This window comes from Pipistrellus kuhlii, unplaced genomic scaffold (assembly GCF_014108245.1).
Source record: "Pipistrellus kuhlii isolate mPipKuh1 unplaced genomic scaffold, mPipKuh1.p scaffold_m20_p_4, whole genome shotgun sequence".
Taxonomy (NCBI): Eukaryota; Metazoa; Chordata; class Mammalia; order Chiroptera; family Vespertilionidae; genus Pipistrellus; species Pipistrellus kuhlii.
The window spans coordinates 71,338,918-71,363,984 of NW_023425540.1; the positions used below are offsets into that span (position 1 = coordinate 71,338,918).

Genomic DNA, 25,067 nt, shown 5'->3' on the forward strand with positions numbered 1-25,067 from the left:
ACTCTTGCTTGGCCAGTTGCTTCATGACACCCTCAGCCCCTGAACAGTTCACAATACAAATTTATTTAAGCATGTATTTATACAGAATGCAAGTACTCGGGGGCATCCCCGTCGGCTAATCTCTCAGACCTCCCACTCAGAGGATAGAGAGGGGTCAGGTGCAGTCTCAGGAGTCCGAAGTGAGTCCTCAGGAGGCAGCTTCTTGGCCAGAGGAGGGAAGCGTAGCCAGGACAGAGCTCCGACTAAAGAGAGGAGCCTGAGCTGGGTGTGGCTTCCAGGCCCTGGGAGGGGCTTGCCTCTGAGGTGGTAATACCAAGCAGGGGCCTGCGCCTGCTGTCCGGGGCTCCAGGGACCCCTTCCCACTGTGGGCAGTGACTAGGATCCACAGGCCAGGTCTCCTACACGTAAGCGTTTTTCCCGTATTTGCCGAAGCTGATGTCATCGTCATACGAGGATGCTGTGGGGCGCGCGTGGGCAGCAGGGCCAGCGGACTTCACTGTGGAGGCCTTGTAGGGCAGTCGGTGGCTGGCAAGGGAGGGGCCGGGTCAGAAGGAGGTACAACCCTCGCTGTTCCCCCTACAACCACCCGAGCAGCTCACCCTCCCTTACCTGGTGGCGCGGTCCTTTTCGGGAGGACAGCAGCAGTGGGAGCAGAGGCAAACTCCGCCCAGGATGGCCAGCAGGGAGGCGCTCCAGCCCAGGTAGAGCGCGGGGCCCAGTTCGTACCTGAGGACGAAACAACGCAGGGCAGTGCGAGCTCAGGGACAGGCCCGCATTCCACCCCCGAGGGTGGGGCTCCCACACTCACTTGGTTCCTGGATACAAGGGGTCAAAGAAGTCCCGGGTGATGTTGGCGGCGTACCAGGTGATGGCCACCATCCCACAGCAACCTAGGGCGGGGAGAGAACCGCATGGAGCCCTAGGCCCCTGGGGAACTAGGGGGGGGAAGATGGGAAGCAGGAGCAGCCTATAGAGTAGTCCTTGGGGCTATCAAGTCCAAGAGCACATTTCATTCCTCCCTTTCTTCCCTCTCCCCAGCTCCTGACCATTCTAGGGCCAGTTGTGAACCTCTCCATCTAGCCAGAACCCAGACACAACCCATACTCTGCTCCTCAGCCCGCCCTTGTCCCTCTTCATCCCTGGCCAGCTTTGTTCGTGCCTGCCCTCTAGCACCTTGGTCCTTGAGTGTCCTCACATGGGGCTGAGCCCTGTCCTTCCTAGGAAGCCCAGCTGCTGTGAGCAGTCTTATCCAGCTAGCCCTGTCTGTCCTGACACCTGTGTCCTTTGGCCTCCCAAAGCCCTCAGCCTGTGATGTGCCTCCGCCACTCAGTGAAAGCCTGAAGCCAGTGAAATCCCTGGACTACAGGACCAGCCTTGCCACTCACTAAGGTGCTTGTCTTCCAGTAAGTTCCCCGACCTTTCTGAGCCCATTTCCACCTCTGGAGAACAGACGAGACCCTCCTTACCTCACAGGCTTATGAAGTGATGTGTGTAGGTGTGCTTTACAAACCGAAAAGGGATAACCATCATGCGGTATTGTTTCTGTGCCGTGTGTGTGTGTGTGTGTGCGTGCGTACACACACATACCCTGACTCTGACCTTCCCAGCCAGGCTGAAAGCTTGGGAGGGTAGACCCTTACTTTCCCCTTTGGAATCTCTCACACACCCAGGGGTCTTCAAACTTCTCTCATTACGAGAATCACCTGGTGGAGTTGTTAAAACACAGATTCCCGGATTCCAACTATAAGAAGTGCTATCAGGAATCTGTGTTTTAACACCTCCACCAGGTGATTCTCATAATGAGAGAAGTTTGAAGACCCCTGCACTACACCTTGCGGGGCCTGACCTCAGCCTTTTCCCGTTTCCTTTTCGTCCCATCTGCTCACCTGTGCTCTCTCCTAGGATGTAGAGATGCTCACATCTACATTCTAACAACCCGCTCTCCGGAGCTTCAGAAGTACATGCAGCCCCTGTGTTTCACAGGCGGGGCAAATTCATTCCTTTCTCCCTATTATCGTCAGCTTCTCAGTCACAGATTGACAACCTCAATCATCTCTGGCTTCTCCCTTCACTTCCCCTCCCCTCGGTTATCTGGGGGGGCTCAAGAAACATTGCTAGTGGACTGATTTGTAGCCAAGGGATTTGGTGAGTGCAGGTGAAGCTGAGGTGAGCAAGGAGAGAGGGAAGAGCTTGGCCTGGGAGGGCAGGTATCAATGCAAAGGGGAAGGAGTGGGAGCTGGAGAAGACAGAGACCCCCTGGGGTCTTGCCGAGGGCTACTCCCAACTCCCCACCACAGCGCAAGGCCCACCCATCCCCTTCCCTCAATTACCAGCCAGTATGTCCAGGGCCCCGGCAGTGGCCGCCAGCTTGGCTTTCCTGGAGAGCACCAAGCTCCCCACGTTTGTGCAGCGCAGTCCCACCATGCCCAGGAAGAGGCCCAGGAAGCCCAGGAGGATGGCGGTGATCATGAGTGCCCGGCAGGCCTGGATGTACCCTGGGGAGGTGGGTTACAGCATGGGTTAAGTCCTAGAGAAAGTGAGGAAAGGATGAAGCCTCTGCAACTGCTCTGGGAGATTCTGGGAATATGGGGACACAAGAGCCAGCCGCCTGCCCCTCCATCTCCTCTCCCCTCAGTGACAGCCAGCCCCTTACAGCCCATGCTCAGGCTTCAGGCCCTAAAGTCCTCAAATCCTCCTCCTCTTCCCCTTTGGGTCCATCCAACCTATAGGCTACGGGGTCACAAACCCCTCCTTCCCAGGAGTTCACCTCAGTCCCAAGGAGTCTCGGCCGCTCCTGCCCTGCCACCTGCCCCAGTGCCCTTCCCCTGAAGCTGCACCTATACCTCCTGCACCAATACCTCCTATAGGGCTTCTCTTCAGCACTACTAACGTGGCTGGATAATGCTTTGTTCTGGGGGCCATCCTGCACATTAAAGGATGTTTAGCAGCATCCTTGGCATCCACCACTAGATGTCAGTAGTCTGTCTCCTCAAGGGGGACAATGAAATTTGTAGACTGTCCAATGACCCCTGAGGGGCAAAATCGCCTAATAGAGAACCACCGTTTGCTACATCACCACCAATCTCTGCTTACATAGTAGAAACCACACCTGGATAACCCCAGCCCCTTCCCCACACCTGCCTCTCTCCGGGTCCCACCTAGTACCTAGCACTGTGCCAGACATCCCAACCTGAGCTTCTTCCCTGAGTGATCAGTAGGGGGCAGCAGTGGCCTATGGGTCGCTGGCCCAGGGCAATTTCTAATCTGGGAGGTGGGATTCCTGGACCCAGGACCAATCCAAGACAGTTTTGCACATGTGCTTTCAGTGCCTCAGTTTCCCCTTTCTCAAAGCTGAAGGAAATGGCTGGCTTCCTCCTGGCTCCCCTTCCCCCTCCCTGGCTTTGATAGTTGCCAAGCACTCAAGGACCTTGCACTCTTTTCCCAGGTGGGGCAGTGCCAGCAGCGCTGAAGGGGAGAAAGGCTGGGTTCCTGCCAAGAGGATGTTTAGTGGCATGGAGCTGGGGGTAGGGAGGAGGGACAAAGTTCTCTGGGAGCATTTTCTCACTCCCAGCATTCCCTCTGGAGTTCCCGCCCTCCTCACCTACCCCATATCCTATTCCCTCCCATCAGTCCATCCACCCGCCTCCACCTGGGCAGACCAGCTCTGGTGGACAAAGGGTAGATTGTTAAAGGGCCTGTGAGAGCATGGGCCAGGAGACTGGAGGCCAGGGGTGCACAGCTTGAGGTTGATTAAATGATAGGACCCCTCTTAGGACTAGAACCAGCCTTGGAAGTCAGCCAGCTCTGAACTCAAACACAAGTCAGGATTCCAACCTGTGACTTGGGGTGCGTTAATGCTTATCCCTGCAGTTTCCCGGGCTCTCTAAAAATAGGTTGCGAACACCCCAATAGCAGAACTATTGTAAACAGCCCTAAAATGGTGCATGTGAGGTACCCAGCACCACACGCGGAACCAAGATGCCGGTCAGCACTGGGCAGCTGCACTCTGCCCTTCCCCCGAGCCCGCTCCTGCCTCTTCATCTTTCATGCGCACTCATGCTCTCCCTCAGGTCAAGAGCAGCAGTTCAAGGGCAGGCTCACAGCACAGGCCCTTCCTCACGGTGTGGCTGCTGGGTATGTGAGGTGGGATGACCAGGGCTGCTGAGCTGGCTGCCTCCCGTGACCCTTCTGGCCACTCAGCATTCTGGCTTCTAGCCCAGTTCATACTAGTTTTCATAGTTGTTTTTTTTGGGGGAGGGGAAAGGGAGAACTTGCCTTGTTAAGTCCTAGAGAAAGTGATGGAAGGATGAAGCCTCTGCAACTGCTCTGGGAGATTCTGGGAATAGTGGGGACACAAGAGACCCACCTGGACCCCCTAACTGCTCAGAGCATCTTTGACATTCTTGGGGGATTTTGTGTAGCCCTGCTCTAGTCCTTGAAGGACCTACAAGAGTGAGAAGGCTCCGGGAGAACCAGTGAGGCTGCGGGAGTGGCACCGCAGAGGGTTCCTGGACATCCTCTCTTGGTTTTTGGTGTGGGGCCGACTGAAGGGAGACTCCCGTAGGGAATAATGGAGGGCTACTCATAGGATAAGCAGGAAGCAGGAAGATGCTACAGCTACCAGGGAGAATCTTTCTCAGCCAAAAGAGCTGGAGGCTCCCGCTCACCAAGAACTGAAAAAATACGCCCCCAGGAACCCCGAACACACTGCACACCCCCTCACCTGCTGACATTGGACACTCAAGACTCTCTAAACAGTCCTTGAGAATTCGCCACGGCACTGGTGGCTCAGTGGAAGCCTGGTGATGCTACTGAGATTGTCTTAACCCCCAGGAATCCAAGATGGGGCCTCCTCTTCACCCCACAAACTCCAACACTACAATGCTAAAATTGTTTGAGTACATATACATGCTAACATCATGTTAACATTTTCCACCTTTTATTTCATAAAGTCCCCACAACTCCTATGATCCTGATTTTACAAATGGGTCAAATAAAGCTCATTTTACCACCTGCGCAAGGCACAGAGCTACGGCACAGCTGGCGCCGGCCTGGCAGCCTAATCCTGGTGCCTGCACTTGTGACCACTGAGAGAGCGGCACAGGAGGGCAGTTCTAGACAGGTGGCCACCCCAGCACTCCCTTCTGCAGGAGCCATTCTCTGAGCTCGGTCCGGCCTCGCTCATCTGGATGGCACCCAAGCCCAGACCCAGGCAGCACCCAAACTCCCGGAGCTCTCTCCAACCTCCCGCCCTCCCTCTGCGCCCCTCACCCTCCACCTTGTACCGGAGAGGGCCAGCATGGACGGGAACTCCCAGCAGTTGTGGACTCCCAGGGAGTCGGTCGCGCAGCTGTACCAGAGGTTCTCGAAGACGGTGTTGGTGGTGATGACATTCCCATGCACAGTGGACACTCTCCAGTAGCCGTTTGGCAAAGTCACACCCAGCATCAGCAGCCCCGCGGCTGCCATGAAGAAGCCAAAGGTCTCCACAGCCACCGACATGGTGGCACGCAGGCCCTGAGGGGCACCTGCGGCCCCAGAGGGAGAAGGGCTGAGTCGCAGGGGACTTTGAGGGGCGTTGGCTAGGGAGAGGTGTTAGGGCAGGGTGGGAAGAGAGAGTGGGGAAGGGCAGGCCAGCGGCAGCCTCGGCCTCAGCTGTCTCCAGGTGTCTGCCTTCTTTCTCTTTCTGGGTTTCTGCTTCCCTGCAGGTCAGCAGTTAGAGGAATGAGCCAAGAGCCCGTGGCAGATGTTGATGAGATGTAAGGAATAAACGAAACGGGCCAAAAGTCCACTGCCTCTGGCTGCCCTGGGTTCCCCGCCCCACAGGGTGTGGGGGGGACTTACCGGGGAGTGACTAACGGATGCAGCCAAGGAGGGGCCCCCACGGGAGGCATTGGGAGCCGAGGGGAAGCGTGTCTCTGACTCAGCTTTCATCAGGGGCCAGAGAATGGAATAAGAGGGACAAGAAGGACAGAGACAGAACACAGACAGGCACGGCAGCCTTCAATAGGGAAGGAACAGGGAGCAGAGGCACTACCTCTTGGTGCTGGTGAGAACAGTTCAGGGAACTGAAAGACCTAAGGGTTGGGGCATTGAGTCTTCCAGGAAGATTAAGGTTGAAGAAGGGAACAGGGTCTGGGGGGGAAACCCATGGCTCTGGAGTCCAACCATCCTAGATTCAAACCAGATCCCTTCATTCACCAGTGACACAGAATAAAGCTGGAGCCCCGTGAGTTCGTTTCTGCTGCTGTGAACTAAAGCTCCTCCTCCTCATCTCATAGTTGTAATAAGAATTGTGACCAGATCAAAGCTCCCCACACGTATGAATTACTCCATACGTGACTGTCCTGGGCTGCTGCAGACCCAGGGGGAAGCCAGCAGGGGTTGCTTTCCCCCATTTGGTGGGTTGGTCTTGGACCCTCAGCAACAAGCTTGAACTTGCTGCCAAGCGTCCCGGAGGGGGTATGAATCTCAGGCTTAGGCGATGCCATGGCTAATCTAAGCAGCTCATTGTTATCAGAACTGTCACCAGCTCTGTTTATGATGATGGATTACAGACCTCTGGGTTCCCACCCTAAGCGGAGCACCTGTCCTGGTGTAGCCGGTCTCATTTCCTCTTCTAAGACCACAGCAGGACAGCCCTGGCTCTCTTCTGGCAAGTGTGCCTGGGCTCAGTCTCTAAGGGGCTGTTCCTACATCACACAACACATCGCCGAACCAAAGTGTAAACTCCCATTCCCCCCCTTCCCGTGTCAGGCTCCTCTGTGCTCCCCACAGGAGCCTCCTGCCCAATCGATCCCCCAGCTGGTTGGCTTGGCTGTGGAATGAGAGGTATGCAGTGAAGCAAGACAGGCCCAAGATGAGCCTGGCACAAGGTGGGTGTGGGGCAAAGCAGGCTGGGTGGGGACTGGGTCTCCACCTTCCACTCGGAGGCTACAACTGGGGTGTCCTGGGTTCCTAATTTCTTTTAAAACTCCTGCCAACTCCGTGCCAAATGCCTGTCTCCCCCCCCCCCCCACCTTCCTCCCTGCCCCCAAATCACCCCCTCTCCTAAGGAGGCTAGGGAGGAGGAAGGGGAGGAAGCAGGAAGACAAAGGGAGGGGAAGGGCGAGGTTTTGGAGGAAACTGAGTGGGGGGGCCCCCTGGTGTGGAAAACTCCACGTGCTAAAAGGCAGCTGAGTGGGTCAGAGGAGACAGGAGACATAAATCCAAACCTGTCCCACCTCCTGTCACTTTCCCTCAGGATCCTGGAGCGTGCGGAGGCCACGTGGCTTTTGGTAGGGTTGAGGGAGGAAGGGCGTGGGATCTGGGCAGCTCTGCAAACAAAGGAGAACCCCATACCAGCATGGAGGTAACGGAACACAGAGCAGGAAAGGAGCATGTGTTACCCCGACTTCTGGGCCCAAGGGAACCTGCCCCTTCCTCATCACAGACACGGATGTTCGCAAGTCAAAGCCCAATTTTATTTACACTCATCCTAAAGCACACGATCTGGAGCTAGAGGACAGATCTCAGGGAGAGGAGGCTGGGGCCACAGAGGACAGTGACGGGTGCAGAAGGAAGGGACACGGCGAGAATGGACGGGCCCCTCTCTGCGCGTTCTTCAGGGGCTCCCATGTGCCCCTGGGAAGGCAGAGGGGCAGTCTCATTCAGGATTTGGACTTGGATACAGCAAATCCGATGAGTCCAGCCAGGCCTGCCACACCCAGGGCCATGCCTCCAACAATGGCCATGCCCACCAGTCCATCTGGGGAGAAGAAAAAGGAAATTGTCAGGAGTTGAGCCCCAGCCCACTAGGGCCCTGGCTACTATCTTCTTCCTGCCTGCTGCTCTTCACAGTTGTGCCTCTCCACCTGGAAGCTTGGGGTGAGGGACTCCAAGGGTTGAACAAAGAAGGCTTCTGAGGAGGAATTGTTGGAAGGGGGAGTCATTTAAAGAGAGATCAGCCCTAATCAGTTTGGCTCAGTGGATAGAGCGTCGGCCTTCGGACTGAAAGGCCCAGGTTTGATTCCGGTCAAGGGCATGTACCTTGGTTTCGGGCACATTACCAGTAGGGTGTGAGCAGGAGGCAGCTGATCCATGTTTCTCTCTCATCGATGTTTCTAATTCTCTAACCATCTCCCTTCCTCTCTGTAAAAAATCAGTAAAATATATTAATAAATTAAAAAAAAAAAAAAAAGATCACAGGGCCCAGGCATGGGGTGGGGAGAGATAAAGAGGACTGCGCTAACAGTTAAGGACCTGGGGATGATGGGGGCCAGGGAGAGAGGAGTGGGGGGTGGAGAAATACAGAGGGGGAGGCGCTCACCTTTCTTCATGGCCTTGTCGATGAGCCGCTCCAGTTCTTTGGCCTGGTTGTTCTGGGGTTCTGTCTGCAGCAGCCCTCGCACATACTTTAGGGCCTTTTCATATTCCTACACTCGGAAAACACACATCCCCCTCAGTGTTTCATCATTCCTGCCCATCACAGGGGCCTTCCTTTCACTTGCCCTGGGGGCTCCTCCCTCTACCTCCACCCGGTTCCCTCACAACAGCCCCACCCAATGGAGTAGAGTCCACAAACAACCCCAACTGTGTGGGGATGATAAGCTAGGGGAGATAACAATCCAAGGCCCGGGGCTGCACCCCAATCCTGACGTCAACTTTTCCCCACACCCTCGGCACCCTGAGCCTGTCTCTCACCTTCCCTCAGCATCCTGACCTGCTGTCTGCCACCTGGCACCTCTGTACACAGTACGACCCCTGCCTACTGCCCTCTTTAGGGTCTACCTTGGAGAAAAAGGAGAGGGTGCTATGGCCCATCCAAGTAGGATGGAGTGGGAAGGCTCTCTGCCTTACCTTGAGCCGGTAGTTCCCCACAGCCAGGTAGAAGACATAATCCCGCTGCTCCTCTTTGCTCCCTTTGAGCAACAGCTCTGGGGAGGAGGAAAGAGGAAAGGATGAAAACCACTTCTCTTTTCCTAGTACTTGTGTCTGAGATGCTTTCTACTCTCTGAATTCCTATATAATCCTGGGAAAAGTCCTGAGCTTCTGTTTCAACTCAAGTCACATTTGGTTTTTAGTCAGACCTATGGACAGCGTGAGCCCAGGCTGCCCAAACACCCTAGTGATCCACGCTCTGGTCCCAACACAGTCAATCCTGGTTCATCCAAGGAAACTGAAAGGAAATCAAGGCACTGGAAAAGCCAAGAGGCATTTCTACTCAGTCCTGACATCCGTTGTGTTTCAACTACAGTTTCTAATTGCCCAAACAAGGGTTAAAAATAAGTGTGTACTCCCCAACCTCTTTTTAAAAATCAGCTGAAAACTCACCTTCAATTAGCCTTTTCCGAAGACCACTACCTGACTCTTTAATTCAGTGACTTCCTAGAGGCTTATGTGTTCCACTGTATTCTTAAGCACTAGAATTTGTTGCTAAGTAGTTTTGTGGGTGTTGATAAATCTTCCCATGTGTCTGTACTATCTCCTCAACTAGACTGGCAACCCTTAGAGAACACTTCTTCTACATCTGTGTTCTGTTGTAGAGGAAACCTTAAAATAATCTGAATTGGCAAATCAGACAAATGTAAGGTGAGATAATTTGCACTAAGAATTTTAATAATTTACAATGGGCATTCTTTGCTAGTACACTGTTTTATTTACAACTAGAGGCCTGTTGCATTAAATTTGTGCGGGGGAGAGGGGTATCCCTCAGCCCAGCCTACACCCTCTCCAATCTGGGATCCCTTGGGGCACGTCCAAATGCCAGGATTGGGCCTAAATCGACTGTTGGACATCCCCATCACAATCCAGGACTACTGGCTCCTAACTATTCACCTGCCTGCCTGCCTGATCGCCCTTAACCACTCTGCCTACCTGACTGATGCCCCTAAACTCCCCCTGCCTTCCTGATAGCCTCTAACCACCTCTGCTTGCAGGCCTGGTGGCCCTAACTGCCTTCCCCTGTAGGCCTGGTCACCCACAACTGCCCTCCCCTGCAGGCCCTAGTCACCCCCAGCTGCCCTCCCCTGCAGGACATCCTGTGGTAACCATCTTCTGGCGGCCATCTGTGACAAAGTTGTGCAACACCATCTAGTCTTTTATTATACAGGACTACTTGACCAAGACAGAGTGAGTTCAAAGAAATGTAAAGGTCAAATATTGTGGCCTCTGACAAATGGTGACCCATCCCAAAACAATGGGAAGTAGGAATCCAATAAAAAATGCATCATTTTGGGACTGTCTTCTGCACCTCTTCCATGCCACCCTCACAAAACGTTTCAACAGCTGCTGCTGAATAAGGGACATGGGGGGGGGGGGGCAAAGAGCACAGGACTGAGACACAGGAGACTCTAGTCTAGGGGTGTCGAACTCAATCAGAGAAGGGGCCAAAATCTAAAATCCAGCCTAAATCGCGGGCCGAATGGTTTACTGAACAGTCATAAACTGTCATTGTGATGGAAACGCAGGGGAGTGCAGTGATGACAGCGCGGTGCGGGCCACATTGCAAGGCCTGGCGGGATGGATTTGGCCCGCGGGCCTTGTGTTTGACACATGTGCTCTAGTCCTAATTAAGCCATTAATAGGTGTAGGATTTCAGACAAGTCACTTTCTTTATGGTTAGACTACCAGATCACCAAAGTCCTGTGAAAACTGACATGGTTTGTTTGGCAAAACAATGAGGTGGTAATTAGCCCAAATAACACTGGAGGCCAGCCTAATGTGTATAGTCTTTTGTTAAGAGTGAGTTTACTGCCAAGGCCGGTTTGGCTCAGTGGATAGAGCATAGGCCTACTGACTGAAGGGTCCAGGGTTCGATTCCAGTCAAGGGCATGTACCTTGGTTGCGGGCACATCCCCAGTAGGGGGTGTGCAAGAGGCAGCTGATCGATGACTCTCATTGATGTTTCTAACTCTCTATCTCTCTCCTTTCCTTTCTGTAAAAAAACAAAAACAAAAACCAATAAAATATATTTTAAAAAAAGAAAAAAAGAGTGAGTTTACTGTAAAATAACTGTTAGGTGCCTGTAATACCAGGTCCCATGCGGAAAAAGAAGCCCACCACTTGGGATGGAGGGAGGGAAAGACCAATGGCAGGAGAGAAGGGCAGACCCTGATTGCAGTTGGGAAGGGGAGCAGGGGAGCCTGGCACCTCACCCTCCAGCAGTGCAATGCCTTTACGGATGTCATCGTTGTACTTGCTTCGCACCAAGCACCAGGCATACTCAAACTGTGTGCTCTTGGACACCGAGCCTGCTGCCTTCTCAGACTGAAATTTCTTTTCAAACTTCTGCCATAGGAGAGGAGAGGAGTCATTTAGAAATGAAGAGTGCAAACCACTTTTCTATCAGGACCCTGTGTCCATTTCCCAGTTACACTCCATCTTTCCCAGCCTCTGCCATATTTCCCTTACGGGTCTTCACACCTGGCTCCACAAGTTCTATCTCCGTCTCTGGGACCCCAGGCTTTCAGTTTCTTGTGGGCGGCATTTCTCTGGACAGTGTCCCACCCTGCCATTCCCCCCTCCCCCCATCTCTGTTCCCTCCCTCTACTGGTACTGAGTGGAGATGCCACCTGGTGGCGGTTCCAGGCACCGCTCCCGGAGCAACTGACCCGGAGTGGCTAAACAGTAAACATGCTGTTCAACAACAGTCAGAACTGCTCAACTGCACACACAGTCCCTGGTCAAAGACTGCTTCCCCCATCCCGTCCCACTTTGCCGAGTCCGGACTTTTTCTTATCTGCAAAACGGGAACAAGATGCTGCCTACTTCTCATAACTCAAAGACTGAGATATCGCCTGCGATGTACTTAGCACCGTGCCAGATACAATGAGTAATATATGAAACAATGAGTAATACATGGGGGTCGCCACTGAGGGAGTACTTTAAAACAAGTTAGGACTCTGACCTCCTGTTGCACGCACCCAGAACCCATCAGTCTTTCCAAGCCAGTCTCCAGGCCTTGAGTCTGAGGGGTGGTGGCTTAGGAAACTACAACTCCCATTAGTCTCTGGGGCTAAATGGAACATCTCGGCAGGAGACAGGCGCTGCAAAGGCTGCCGGGAGTAGTAGTTCAGCGTGACTAGGGAAAGCTGATGATGAGAAAAAGATTTGGCCCCCATCCGATTCTTCTCAGGACCCGCCCGCCCGAACCTTTCCTCTCCCTCCCTCTGGGCCAGGCCTCACCAGCAGGTCGTCCACAGACACCAGCTCGTTTAGCACGGCCTCCATGGCCGCCGGCCCCGCAATCCTCACACCTCAGACGTTACTGTGCCACCAACTCCATGGCCCACTGGCAGGAGGGGAGAACCACTTCCGGCGTTCGGCGGAAAAGGGCCCTCCCCTACGCAGAGCCAATCACTTCATTTAGCGACGCCAAGCCCGCCCCACGCCGACTGAGTAGAGCCCCGCCCCTTCCTCCCCGCACAGTGGGCGTGCCGATGGCGTAATTCTTTTCCCCAGAGGGGTCCCAGTCAATCCCACACCCAGCGGGCTGCTTACAATGCCACTCATGGCCTTCCTGGATGCCCTGCCTGTGCCTTCCTCCAAACAGCACAAAGAGGAAGGTGAAGAACCGGGCATGGCTATGATTTTAGGGACCAGTACCCTACCCATCTCACCCTGCACTCTAAGATGAGCTATAGGACCCTCCCAGAAACCTGGGACCCTGGAAGCTATGCGACTTTTCAGTGCCTGGAAAAAAAACAGAATTACCAACCCTAGCTGGTTCAGTGGATAGCGTATCGGCATGATGACTGAACGGTCTCGGGTTCGATTCCAGTCAAGGGCACAAGCTTGGGTTGTGGGCTCAATCCCAGTAGGGGGCGTGCAGGAGGCAGCCAATCAATTGTTCTCTCTCATCGTGATGTTTCTAACTCTCCCTCTCCTTTCCTCTCTGAAACATATATAGTTTATATAGTTTGCCAAGACTTCATATATATATAAAAAGAATTACCAGGATCTCTACTACTCTTACAATACAAGAGGGTATAAACTGGATCTGTTATCCATACACCCAGAGACTATAAGAAAAGTTGTTGCCATTACTTGCAGAAAGGTCCAATCTTTTAAATATTACTTACATAATATTCTCCCTAGGGGAAAGGACTGCTGTGTGGGGTGAAGGGTAACGAGGAGCTTGGCAGTAAGGAGCAAAAAAGCAAATAAAGATGAAATGCTGCTGGCTCCTCCAGCATCTGTTCTATGCAGTGACGGGACTGGTAGGTAATGACTTTCAATATTCATTTTACCTTTTTAAAGAGAAAACCACGGGTCCAAAATAGTATCACTCGGTGTAAAAGCCATATCAAACCTAGATTTAATACCCAATTAAATTGCAATTTCAACCTCTCCCAGAAATGTAATCTTAATCAAGTCTGGAATTTTCTGGTCAAGCACAAATAAGGTAAATCTACCATGTCCCCTCTCCCTAAAATAAGTCCTTGTCTAAAAAACATCATTTTCTTCTCTTGTTAGTAGCTCCATTTCATACAACCCCTTAGAAGCATCCTTGTTGCTACATGGAATGCTGCCTTGGTGAATCATTTAATAAAGCCAATTAGATCTTCAAATTTACTCAGTTGGGCCAGGCTGGTGTGGCTCAGTGGTTGATCATTGGCCTATGACCCAGGAGGTCAGTTTGATGCCAGGTCAGAGCACATGCCTGGGTTGTGGTCTCAATCCCCAGTAGGGGCGGACCAGAGGCAGCCGATTGATGCTTCTATCTCTCTACCCGTCTTCCTACCCTCTAAAATCAATGAAAACATATTTTTAAAAATTCACTTGATTGAATTTTTTAAACGATCTTGACCCACAGTGCTCATTAGAATGTAAGTTCTATGAAGGAAGGAACTAAATCTAGCAATTAGACAGGCATGAGTAGAATAGAAATAATAGGCCAGGTACAGAAAGTTGATGGATTGAGTAGGCAAAACTGGGGTGGGACCGTGTCCCCCAGAGTGACCTTCCCTCCCCTAGCATGTCTGGTCAGACTCCCCGGATCTTTCCTCCACTGGCATGTCACTAGTCATGTGGAAGACCCTCTCCTTCCCCAAGAGGAATAACAAGGGGGTGGAAGAATAGCATCATATGACTAAACCCTGAGATAACATGGGGCGACCAGGTCGGTGGGGTGGGGGGTGGAGGGGCAGTTGGCATTGACCAGGTCAGTGGGGGTAGTTGGGGGTGATTAGGCAAGCAGGCAGACGAGCAGTTAGGAACCAGTGGTCCCAGATTGTGAGAGGAATTTCCTAAGGATTGGGCCTAAATTGGCATTTGGACATCCCCTGAGGGGTCCCAGATTAGAGAGGGTGCAGGCTGGGCTGGGCTGAGGGGACCCTCCTCCCCCTCCACCCATGCACGAATTTCTAGTCTCCATAATAAAAGACAGATTAGTAGTAAAAAAACAAACAAAAGTATAATAACATGTATACCTCCAGCATACTTGGGAGAGACCCAAAACAGTTGAGTAATTCACCAAAATGGTGAAGCCACTACCTTAAATACCATCTTCAGCTGAAGAGGTTGAGGGTGGGAGAAGTGAGTTATAGGAGGTTATCAGGAAAAACACAGTATTAAAAAAAAAGAAAAAAAAGAGTAAGGTTGTTATGCAGATTTAAGTCTTTGCCTTTAGCATGGTAAGAGTTTCCATAGGTAACTCCTGGTATAGCAAGACAGACACCCTTACAAGTATAGATTTCCCTTACAATGTAGTAAATGTATTTTTCACAAAGGGTAACTTCTACTTGATTTTCAGAATTTCTCCCATGTCAGCTGTTTAAAATTAACTGGCCTAAAATAATCCTCATGCCAAATAGACATTATTCTGGGGACACAAATTCTATTCCCCTATAGTACATGCTACAAATCTGTATGGCATGTTACTGTACTGAATACTATAGGCAACTGTAACACAATGGTATTTGTGTAATGTGTTATACTATGACATTATGACATCACTAGGCGATAGAAAATTTTCAGCTTCATTATAATCTAATGGGACCGCCTTCATATATGCATTGCAGCACTATTGTAGAAGGCAGAGCAAATGCAGAGATTATCAGACAAAGCACCTTTCATGTTTGCAAATCCCCTTAAATTTATTTTATTTTATTGTCATAATAGACTTGTGAGTTATATATTTGTGCTATTCTTTATCTGGCTTGGGCTGATATGAGCTCAGTAAATTTTGACAAAAACTTCAGTTTGGAGAACTGGCTCTTTTATGACTGCTAGCATAAAATTTTTCAAGACGACTTCGTGTTCATTCAAAGTTGCATCGAGCACCTAGCATGGCTGGGCCTTGAGGTAAGCAGAGGGGATAAAAAAATGTACATAATATGAAGCAGTCTAGGACCGAAGACAAAGTCTGGCAATGCAGGGAATATAGTAAGACCGAAGGGTATTCTTTTTATTAGGATGTTACTTCTGTGGAGCGGCCTACTGCACCTTAATCATCTTTGTATCTGCTGCAGCTCCTGGCACAGGCCTAGTGCATGGCAAAAACTCCATCAGAGTTTTTTGAATATATGTGAGGAAAAAAGAATGACTTAGTTGGCTCAATTCTGTGCCAATGAAGAGGTCTTAAGTTTGAGCTTGAGTCTTTTGGGGTCTAGTTAGTATAGCTTGCCACCTTGGATTATAGGGATAGGATATAGTGACTGTTAATTTTACATCCAAATTATGTTTGTCTATCTTCTTGAATCAGAATCCAAATGCAAACCACTGTCATTTCTGCCTAGATGACTTCAACAGTCACCGTACTGGTCCCCTGATACATTCTTGCCCCATTATCATCAACTTACCACCTAGTAATTAGAGGGATTATACTAGTATAAAAACATAGTTCTCAATTCACCTAAACCTTTTAGTGGCTGATCTGTCATTAGAACAAAGGCCAGAATCTTGTAACACAGCATTACAAGGTCTTCTACAGTCTGGTCCATGCTTACCTCTCTGCCTCACTTCTTCATTATTACAGTTAAAAACAGCCCGGCCAGCGTGGCTTCATGGTTGAGCATCGACCTATGAATGACTTGATTCCGGTCAGAGCAAATATCTGGGTGTGGCCTCGATTCTCAACTTGGGGATGTATGAGGCAGTCAATCAATGATTCTCTTCATTGATGTTTCTATCTCTATGTCCCTCTCCCTTCCTCTCTGAAATAAAAATATGTTTTAAACAAACAAAATTCAAGAGTAAATTTGAAGATCTAATTGACTTTATTATTTAATCCATGAATTGGGTAGCATCCCATCTAGCAACTCCAAGTGGCTATATATCAGTTATATAAAGTGAAAGATTTTATTTTATTTTATAGGAAGAAGGGTAGACAAGGGAGCTATTAAGGAAAGTAAAGATTATTTTAAGACTAGGACATCTTTTGGGGATGGAGGGAGTAAATGGCAAGGATTTTTATCATGCAGATTGCTGCTTCTTTCTATGGAGGACGGAGGGAGTACAAGTAACATGTTACCTTAATGGTGCTTGATCAGAAAATTCTAGACTGATTACATTTTTTATTTTTTTTATTATTACGTGTCCATATCCCCCATTGCCCCCTCTGCCCCACTCCCATACATGCCCTCACCACCCTGCTGTCTCTGTCCATTGGTTATACTTATATGCATGCATACAAGTCTTTTGAGTGATCTCTCTCCCTTACTCCCACCCTCCCCTACCTTCCCTCTGAGGTTTGAGCATCTCTGATCAATGCTTCTCTGTCTCTGAATCTGTTTTTGTTCATCAGTTTATGTTGTTCATTATAATCCGCAAATGAGTGAGATCATGTGATATTTATCTTTCTCTTATTTCATTTAGCATAATGCTCTCCAGTTCTATCCATGCTGTTGCAAATGGTAGGAGTTCCTTCTTTTTTACAGCAGCATAGGATTCCATTGTGTAGATGTACCACAGTTTTCTAATCCATTCATCTGCTGATGGTCATTTAGGCTGTTTCCAAATCGTAGCTATGATGAATAGTGCTGCTATGAACATAGGGGTGCATATATCCTTTCTAATTGGTGTTTCCAGTTTCTTGGGATATAGTCCTAGGAATGGGATCGCTGGGTCAAATGGCAGTTCCACTTTTAGTTTTTTGAGGAAACTCCATACTGTTCTCCACAGTAAAATTACATTTTTTAGAAAAATATATTTTTATTGATTTCAAAAAGGAAGGGAGAGGGAGATAAACATCAATGATGAGAGAATTATTGATCAGTTGCCCCCTCCACCACTGCCATGGAGGATCAAGTCTCCAACCTGGGTATGTGCCCTTGACTGGAATCGAACCTGGGACCCTTCAGTCTGCAGGTCAACACTCGATCCACTGAGCCAAACCAGTCAGGGCAAGATTACATTTTTTGAGAGGTTGAAACTACAATTACGTCACGTATTAAGTCTAAGTTTGGCCCAGCCAGTGTAGCTCAATGGTTGAGAACCAACACATGAACCAGGAGGTCCTGGTTCAATTCCCAGTCAGAGCACATGCCTGAGTTGTGGGCTGGATACCCAATAGGGGGCATGCAAGAGGCAGCTGATAAATGATTCTCTCTCATTATTGATGTTTCTCTCTCTCTCCCTCTCCCTTCCTCTCTGAAGTAAAAAAATATATATATTTTTAAAATTTAAGTTATCATTGGCCTTAGCACAAGTGACACCATTTTGGGCCTGTGGTTTTCTCTTTAATACTATCTCTTCCTGTCTTTACTCCAATACCACAGGCCTCTTTCAGTTCTGAACACCCCTACTGGCTGCAGGCCCTCTGCACAGACAGTCCCCCTATCTGGAACATCTATCCCTTCCCCCTTTCTTATTCGGCTCATTCATTCATTCATTCATGATTTAATTCATTCAGCAAATACTTATTGAGCACCTACTATGTGCAAGGCACTGGCATTAAATAAAATTAACTTCCTGTTCTCAAGGAGCTTGCTTTTTAAGGGGGGAAGCAAAAAATAATTGAACAAGTAAATAACTAAATGCAATAATGTCAGAGGTTGAAAGTGCTATGAAAACAAAGCAGGGTCAAGGAATTGTGAGAGAAGAGGAGCGCCCGAAGAAGCCCTCTTTGGAGAGTGACACTGGGCAGAGCACTGAGTGAATGAATGAGCCATGCAGGTCAGTGAGGAAGAGCATTCCAGGCAGACAAGGCAGCAAGTGAAACAGGTTGAGGAGGGAACCTACAAAGGCTGTTTGAGTCCAGCCAGGAAGCCAGTGTGACCGGAGAGGGGTGGGCAGGCAAAGGAAGGAGTGATAGAAAACGAGGGCAGACAGGTAGCTAGGGGAAGATCAGGGTCTTGTAGACTTTGGTAAGGAATCTGGATCTAATTTTACGTGTGACAGACAAGCATGGAAGGGTTTTGAGCAACAGAGTGAAATGATCCATTGTAAAAGGATCCCTCTGGCCGCTGCTGGAGAAAAGGCTGTAGGGACAAGAGTGAATACAGGAAGCCAGTCAGGAGACCGCTGTGGTGCCCAGGCAAGAGACAGTGGTGACCTGGTCCACAGCAGTAGTGGAGGTGAGGGCATTTAGGCTGTGTGGTCAGAAGCACAGAAGCACTGAAGCACTGCTGGCGGGCTGGATGTGTGAGGGGACAGTAAGACAACAGATGGGTTTTACCCTCATCCACCTGAATTCTCAGCTCTAAGACTCTTCCTTAGGAAAGACCTTCTGTCATCCAGACTAGGTGAGGTCTCCTGTAGAGAGGGAGCAGTTACCTGTCCCACATTTCCAGAATATAAAACTGAAACCAGCATGTTCCTGTCTTTGTTAGCAGTGGTTACTGTGAGCCACACGAGAATTGGCTTGAGTACAGTAATAAAACCTGCCAGGAGTCAGAGCCTTTATTCTATTTTTCCCCACATAAAGGAATGCTCTCTAAGATCATGTGGCCAAGAATCACACCAGGAAGGTGCTATTATTAGCTTCATTTGATCCACAGGAAACTGAGGCTCAAAAAGGTAAAGTAAAGGAATTGTGAGAGAAGACAACAGAGCGAGGTCACAGAGCCAGAGGTGGAAGAGCTGGGACTTAAATCCAGGTCCCGCTTCAGTTAAGAAACAGAGCTGTGTGCTCAGAGTAGAGGAGTCAGTTAAAGGATAAATAGGAGAAAAGAGCAGGAAAAAGTTCATTCTAGTTATTATTTTTTTAAAATTTAGACATAAAGTTGTAATTTTTTTTGTTGGTTTACAACAGAGGACTTTCTTTAAGTAGCAGGTGAACCAGGAAGGAACAACTCAGGCTTATTCAAAACCAAAACAGGCAAAGGAATCCTGAAAAGCTGTTTTTTAAAGGTAACACAGAAGTAGAATTTTAAATGAAAGCTCCCACAACCACTACCAGTGCTGCTGAAATTGTTGTAAAATTGGTCGCTGTCTCTTGGCTAGCAGGCAGTATTTTTTTTTAAATATATTTTTATTGATTTCAGAGAGAGGAAGGAAGAAAGAGATACATCAATGATGAAAGAGAGAGTCATTGATTGGCTGCTTCCTGTACACCCCACACTGAGGATCGAACACCACAACCCAGGCATGTGCCCTGACTGGGAATGGAACCGTGATGTCTTGGTTCATAGTTTGATGCTCAACCGCTCAGCAACGCTGGCCGGGCAAGCCAGTATTTTTAATTTACACTACTTGTCAGCTTGTAGTTAAATGCCTGTGTGATGATCTGATTAATGCCGCCCTCCTATACTAGACTGAAAGCTACATAAGGGCAGGACCTGTGTCTATTATGCCCGTAGAGCGCCGTTCAGTGCCTAACACCAGTAGATACTCACTTTGTAATTGTTGCATAAATGGATGGTGCTGTTATCATGATTAACTTTTTGGAAAGCAATGAAACAATATATAGTAAGACCTATAAGATGTAATATTATTTGACTAGATTCTGTTGTTGGAAACTATTCAACAACAACAACAAACAGGAGCCCCGGCAGTGTTGTTCAGTGGTTAGAGCTTTGGCCCACGCACCAAAAGGTCTCAGGTTGAATTCCCAGTTAAGGGCACCCACCTGGATTGCAGGTTCGACATCTGGCCAGGTTGGGGAGCCTGGTGTGCGGGAGGCAATCAATCGATGTTTCCCTCCCATATCAATATTTATCTTTCTCTTCCGCTCCATCCCTCCCACTCTCTCTGAACAGCAATGGAAAAAATATCCTGGGGTGATGATTAACCAAAAAAAGAAAGGCATATTCATTTCTGCATTCTCCGTGAAGGTAAGCAACCAGTCATATGGATTCTATGCATGTGGATGATGACTCAAAACAAAACAAAACAAAAGGAAGCATACACTTCTCCAATTTGATTATGTAAGGGCAGAAAGGACAGAAAGGAAACTGGTGTTTTTGTTGAGGGACTAAAGCCTAGAACTGGTACTTGTACTCCGTTAACTACAGCAGTAGCTGGAGTCTGTTCTGGACTTCCTCCCCACAGCACCTTGTTGGTGGTTAGCTCAGGAGAAGTGCTCAGCAAATACCCACCGAATAGTATTTCACTCTTTGTGTTCTTCCAGTCTTCAGGGATCAGTCTCCTCCACTTCCCACTTCCATCTGCTATCCAATCAGTTAGGAAGTCTTATCAAGGGCAAATTGATTTATTCATCCAACAAACATTTGTTCAGGGCCTACTGGGTGCCAGGTACTCTTCTAAGTGCTGGTTAAGAGACATAAACTAAACAGGCATAGTCCTTCTCCTGGACGTTAGATCTTAGCAGAAGAGACACAGGCTGCTAAGGAATAATCATATGTTAGGCCACCCTGCCTCCATTCTATCTCCAACAGCCTTCAGGGTCCAACCCGGCCTGAAAGCCAGCTGTATTTTAAAGTGCAAGTGCAAATCTGAGTTCATATTTCCCTATCAAAATGCCGTCTAGGGGCTACTCAGGCCATTGCTTACGCTTCTTATGCACACGAAGCCCTTGGGGATAGCCCCTGCTTACCTCTCCACCTTCCTCTCCAGGCACCCACGCGCCCGGTACACGGAGACGTTTTCATGCCACTTTTCTTCCACCCGAATGTTCTCCAACCGGGGATCTCCATCCTCCAAACACCCGAGTGTCTACATGGCAGGCAACTGCCAGGCTCAGGGCCGCGACCCCTCCCGGGCACCTTTCTCCCACGGGGCCCCGCGCCCGCAGCTCCAGGAGGCACAGCATTATCACCCCAATCCTACCATCCTTCCTGGGGCCCGGGGCTGCGCCTCGCTCACCAACCTGCCAAAGGGCAGGTATCCGAGAATCGTTTGTGGGTTTAATGAAAGAGCAACTACAGGTTCTACAACAGACGTTAAGAATCCCCGAGACGTTTGCACTTCCGGGTGGCAGCGCGGCTGGCCCCTGGGGAAGGGCGCTGCTCTAGGAGACGGGCTCGGTGGTCGGGAGGACCCGCGGAGAAGCGTGGGGAGAGCTAGGGGTAGGCGTCTGCGCAGTAGACATCCCCCCGCGGGGCGGGCGCGGGGGCTTCGCTGGCCAATGAGCGGGCGCGGCTCGGCAGGAGGGGCGGGGAGTGAAGCTCCTGGGCGGAGGAAGGGGCGGGACCGCGGCTTGGAAATCCCGAACCTCAGCTCTGGTCCCGCTGGTCCCCATGCTGCCCTGTGGCCCAGCGGCGACCGAAGTCCTCCCGGCTCACCTTTGCCCCAGAGACGTTCTCTGTAAACTAAAATGTGCCTGGTGCCTCTTTAGACACTATCTCGTCCAAAAGTGTGTGATGAGTGCACGCAAACCTCCTGCACGTGAGTGGCCTGGGACCTTGTTAGAAATGCAGAGTTTGATTCGGTAGGTCTAGGGTGAGCCTGCATTTATTACAAGCTCCCAGGGGATGCCGACGCTCAGAATTCTCCCACACACCTTGAGGAGCAAAGGTATGGAACTGGTTCTCAAAATGCACACACCTGGGAATTGGTGGACATGCAAATGTTGGGCCCCACTTCACATCTACTGATCCCTAAGTCTTGGAGTGGGGCCCAGCAGCGAGTGGTTTTAGGAGCCCTGTCGGTGATTCTGATGCATGCTGGAGTGTGAAAACCTCTGGACAGGGGGAAGGTCACATTGAACCTCATCCCTCCACAGATTTGTGGCCCATTTGGCTAAGATCTAGTTTCTTCAGCTGAAAAATCAGATAAAAATACTATGCCTTCCTAGTGAACCTATTATGAGGAGGAAATGTGAGCTATACATGAAAAGTACTTGGCATACACCATAAGCATTCTATAACAATTAGCTATAGCCCAGCCCTTCTGGCTCAGTGGTTGAGCAATCCAGCAGGTCACAGTTGGACTCCCAGTCAGGGCACGTGCCCAGGTTGCAGGCTTGATCCCCAGTGGGGGTGGGGGAGGGAGCATGTAGGAGACGGCCAATCAATGATTCTCTGTCATCATGGATGTTTTTTTTCTCTCTCTACCTCTCCCTTCCTCTCTGAAATCAATAAAAGTATATATATATTTTAAAATTAGCTATAATCATTATCATTACTGCATGTTTATCCCAGCATTATTCACAATAGCCAAGACATGGAAACAATGTAAATGTCCACTGATGGATGAATGAATAAAGAGGAGATATACACACACATAACTGAATATTATTCAGCCATTAAAAGGAAATCCAATCCTGCCATTGGTAACAACATGGATGGACCTGAGGACACTATGCTAGGTGAAATAAGTCAGAGAAAAATAGTTTATTATTTCACCAGTTAATAATGCATATTTTTTCAATAGATGGAGTTACACATATGTTGATATATATATATGCAATTTGATGTATCAATATATGTTATTTTGTTGTATTACCACTTGTTCTGATCAATGGCACACACATTTTCTGAGCAGCACTTCAAAATGTACGAAGAAGTGGAAAATTGGGTCTCTGGTCTGCCTCAAAACAAGAAAAGTTCTATTAGGACAGTATCCACAAATTACCTGAAAGATAGGGGAAATGTATAGCTATTATGGTTAATAATGTGGATTAGGTATTAACTGGTTAATAATGTGGATTAATTATTAACCAGTTAATAATGCAAATTAACTATTGATGATGCAGATTAACTATTAACTGATTAATGATACAGATTAACTATTACCTGATTAATAATCGGATTAACTATTAACTGATTAATGATGTGGGTTAGCTATTAACCAGTTAGAAATGCAGATTAATTATTAACCAGTTAATAATAAGAATTAACTGTTAACTAGTTAATAATATAGATTACCTCTTAATCAGTTAATAATGCAGATTTTGTGATCCAAAGAAAACATGATAATTTCAAGAGAAACATCAAAAGTGCTTTATTTAAAGTAATGTCCATTGCTAGCTACTCATTTCCCCCAATTTTCAGGTAATTTGTGGATACCATCCCAATAGTACTTTTCTTGTTATGAGGCAAACCATTCAGAGACCCAATTTTCTACTTTTTCGTACGTTTTGAAGTGCTGCTCAGAAAGTGCATGTGCCATCGATCAGAACAAGTGATAATCTGAAGGAGTAATATAACAAAATAGCATATATATAAAATTGCATATATATATATATATATATATATATGTGTGTGTGTGTGTGTGTGTGTGTGTGTGTGTGTTGTGTGTAACTCCATCTATTGGAAAAAAAAGTCTGCATTATTAACCAGTATATCTAGTATATGTGGAATCTGAAAAAGCCAAACTCTTGGAAATAGAAAGTAGAATGGTAGTTGCCAGGGAAGGGTAGGGGAAATGAGGAGAGGTTGGTCAAAAGGTTCAAATTTCCAGTTATAAGATGAATAAATTCTGGAGATCTAATGCATAACATGGTGACTATAGTTAGCAATAATGTATTATATAATTGCAGGTGCTAAGAATAAATCTGAAATGGTCTCATCATATAAAAAAAGTAATTATGTGAGGTGATGTATCAGTAACCTTATTGTGGTAATTATTTCACATGTATACATGTATTAAATCAGCATGTACTACACACTAAACTTTATAGATCACTTAAACTACCCTATATAATAAAGACGGAATATGTAAATTGACCGTAACTCCATGACAAAGATGATGGTGCCCACAGCCAATAAAAAGGGAATATGCAAATTGAAGCAACAAGGCGAGAGGCAGAAGGTGGCTCCGGTCAGAGTGAAGGAGAAAAGGAGGCTCCAGGCCTGAGTGAAGGTGGTGTCAGCAGTCAGGGGAAGGAAGGCCTATTCTTGTGCGAATCTTTGTGCATTGGGCCTCTAGTTAGCTGTAAATGACTTTAAGTGGATTATCTATAGACAGTTAATTTTAAGCAAATTGGCCTAGAATTACTTTGAATGGGTTGTATTTAATATGTAATTATATTTCATGTTTAATTACTTAAATAGTTGGTAAATTAAGAAATATTGATTTATTGACAATTATGTAAATTGATAAAAAAAATCACAAACACCAAATGCTTTAAGAGTCCATTGGTAATAGCTGATAACTTCATAAGGTTGGGGGTAATGAGTGAGGATCAGGAAGCTTGTGAGGTTCAGGAGAATGCTTTTGAATTCAGTAAATAAACATTGTGGTAGACCAACAAAACAAGTCTAAGGCCAGATTGGCCTGTTGGATTCTAGTATTTGACCTTTGATTTTTGTGAATTGGCTTTATACCTGCTAATTATAACTAGTTTACTGTAAGGTGACACTTTTTCTATCTCAGTATGTTTAGCCATTATAATAGCAATTTAATAAAAAATTTAAGCGTATATATAACTTAAGCGTATATATATATATTTATTTATTTAATATATTTTATTGATTTTAGAGAGGAAGGGAGAGGGAGAAAAAGATAGAAGCATCAATGATGAGAATCATTCACCAGCTGCCTCCTGCACGCCCCACACTGGGATCGAGCCCACACTCAGGCATGTGCCCTGACTGGGAATCCAACTGTGTCCTCCTATTTCAGAGGTTTAATGCTCAACCACTGATTTATGTCTGGCTGGGCTATATCCTAAATAATAAAAGGCTAATATGCAAATCAACCGAATGGTCAAGGGCATGTACCTGGGTTTCAGATCCAATCCCTGCCCCTGGTCAGGGCGACTATGGGAGGCAACCAATCAATTGATGTTTCTTTTTTTTACT

The 25,067-nt window shown here is 48.2% G+C and overlaps 2 protein-coding genes and 1 long non-coding RNA gene across 4 annotated transcripts; all 3 read right to left on the reverse strand.

Moving 5' to 3' along the window:
- Positions 1–42: 42 nt before the first annotated feature.
- CLDN15 (claudin 15) lies at positions 43–5,783 on the reverse strand. The gene is made up of 5 exons (XM_036410317.2): positions 5,286–5,783; positions 2,331–2,495; positions 809–890; positions 610–726; positions 43–525 (listed from the first exon to the last, which is right to left on the reverse strand). Exons 1-5 carry the CDS (start codon positions 5,500–5,502, stop codon positions 399–401), a joined length of 708 nt encoding a protein of 235 aa, XP_036266210.1. The 5' UTR covers positions 5,503–5,783; the 3' UTR covers positions 43–398.
- A 1,658-nt stretch (positions 5,784–7,441) lies between these two features.
- Positions 7,442–21,188, reverse strand: FIS1 (fission, mitochondrial 1). 2 transcript variants are annotated; one of them, XM_036410323.2, is made up of 5 exons: positions 12,166–12,326; positions 11,136–11,268; positions 8,839–8,915; positions 8,309–8,414; positions 7,442–7,747 (listed from the first exon to the last, which is right to left on the reverse strand). In XM_036410323.2, exons 1-5 carry the CDS (start codon positions 12,208–12,210, stop codon positions 7,650–7,652), a joined length of 459 nt encoding a protein of 152 aa, XP_036266216.1. In that variant the 5' UTR covers positions 12,211–12,326; the 3' UTR covers positions 7,442–7,649. The 2 variants fall into 2 exon arrangements, with proteins under 2 accessions (XP_036266216.1, XP_045427111.1); XM_045571155.1 differs by lacking the exons at positions 11,136–11,268; positions 12,166–12,326 and adding an exon at positions 20,918–21,188.
- LOC118703395 lies at positions 10,079–10,718 on the reverse strand. The gene is made up of 2 exons (XR_004983015.2): positions 10,534–10,718; positions 10,079–10,331 (listed from the first exon to the last, which is right to left on the reverse strand). It is a non-coding gene; the product is annotated as an uncharacterized LOC118703395 (long non-coding RNA).
- Positions 21,189–25,067: the final 3,879 nt, after the last annotated feature.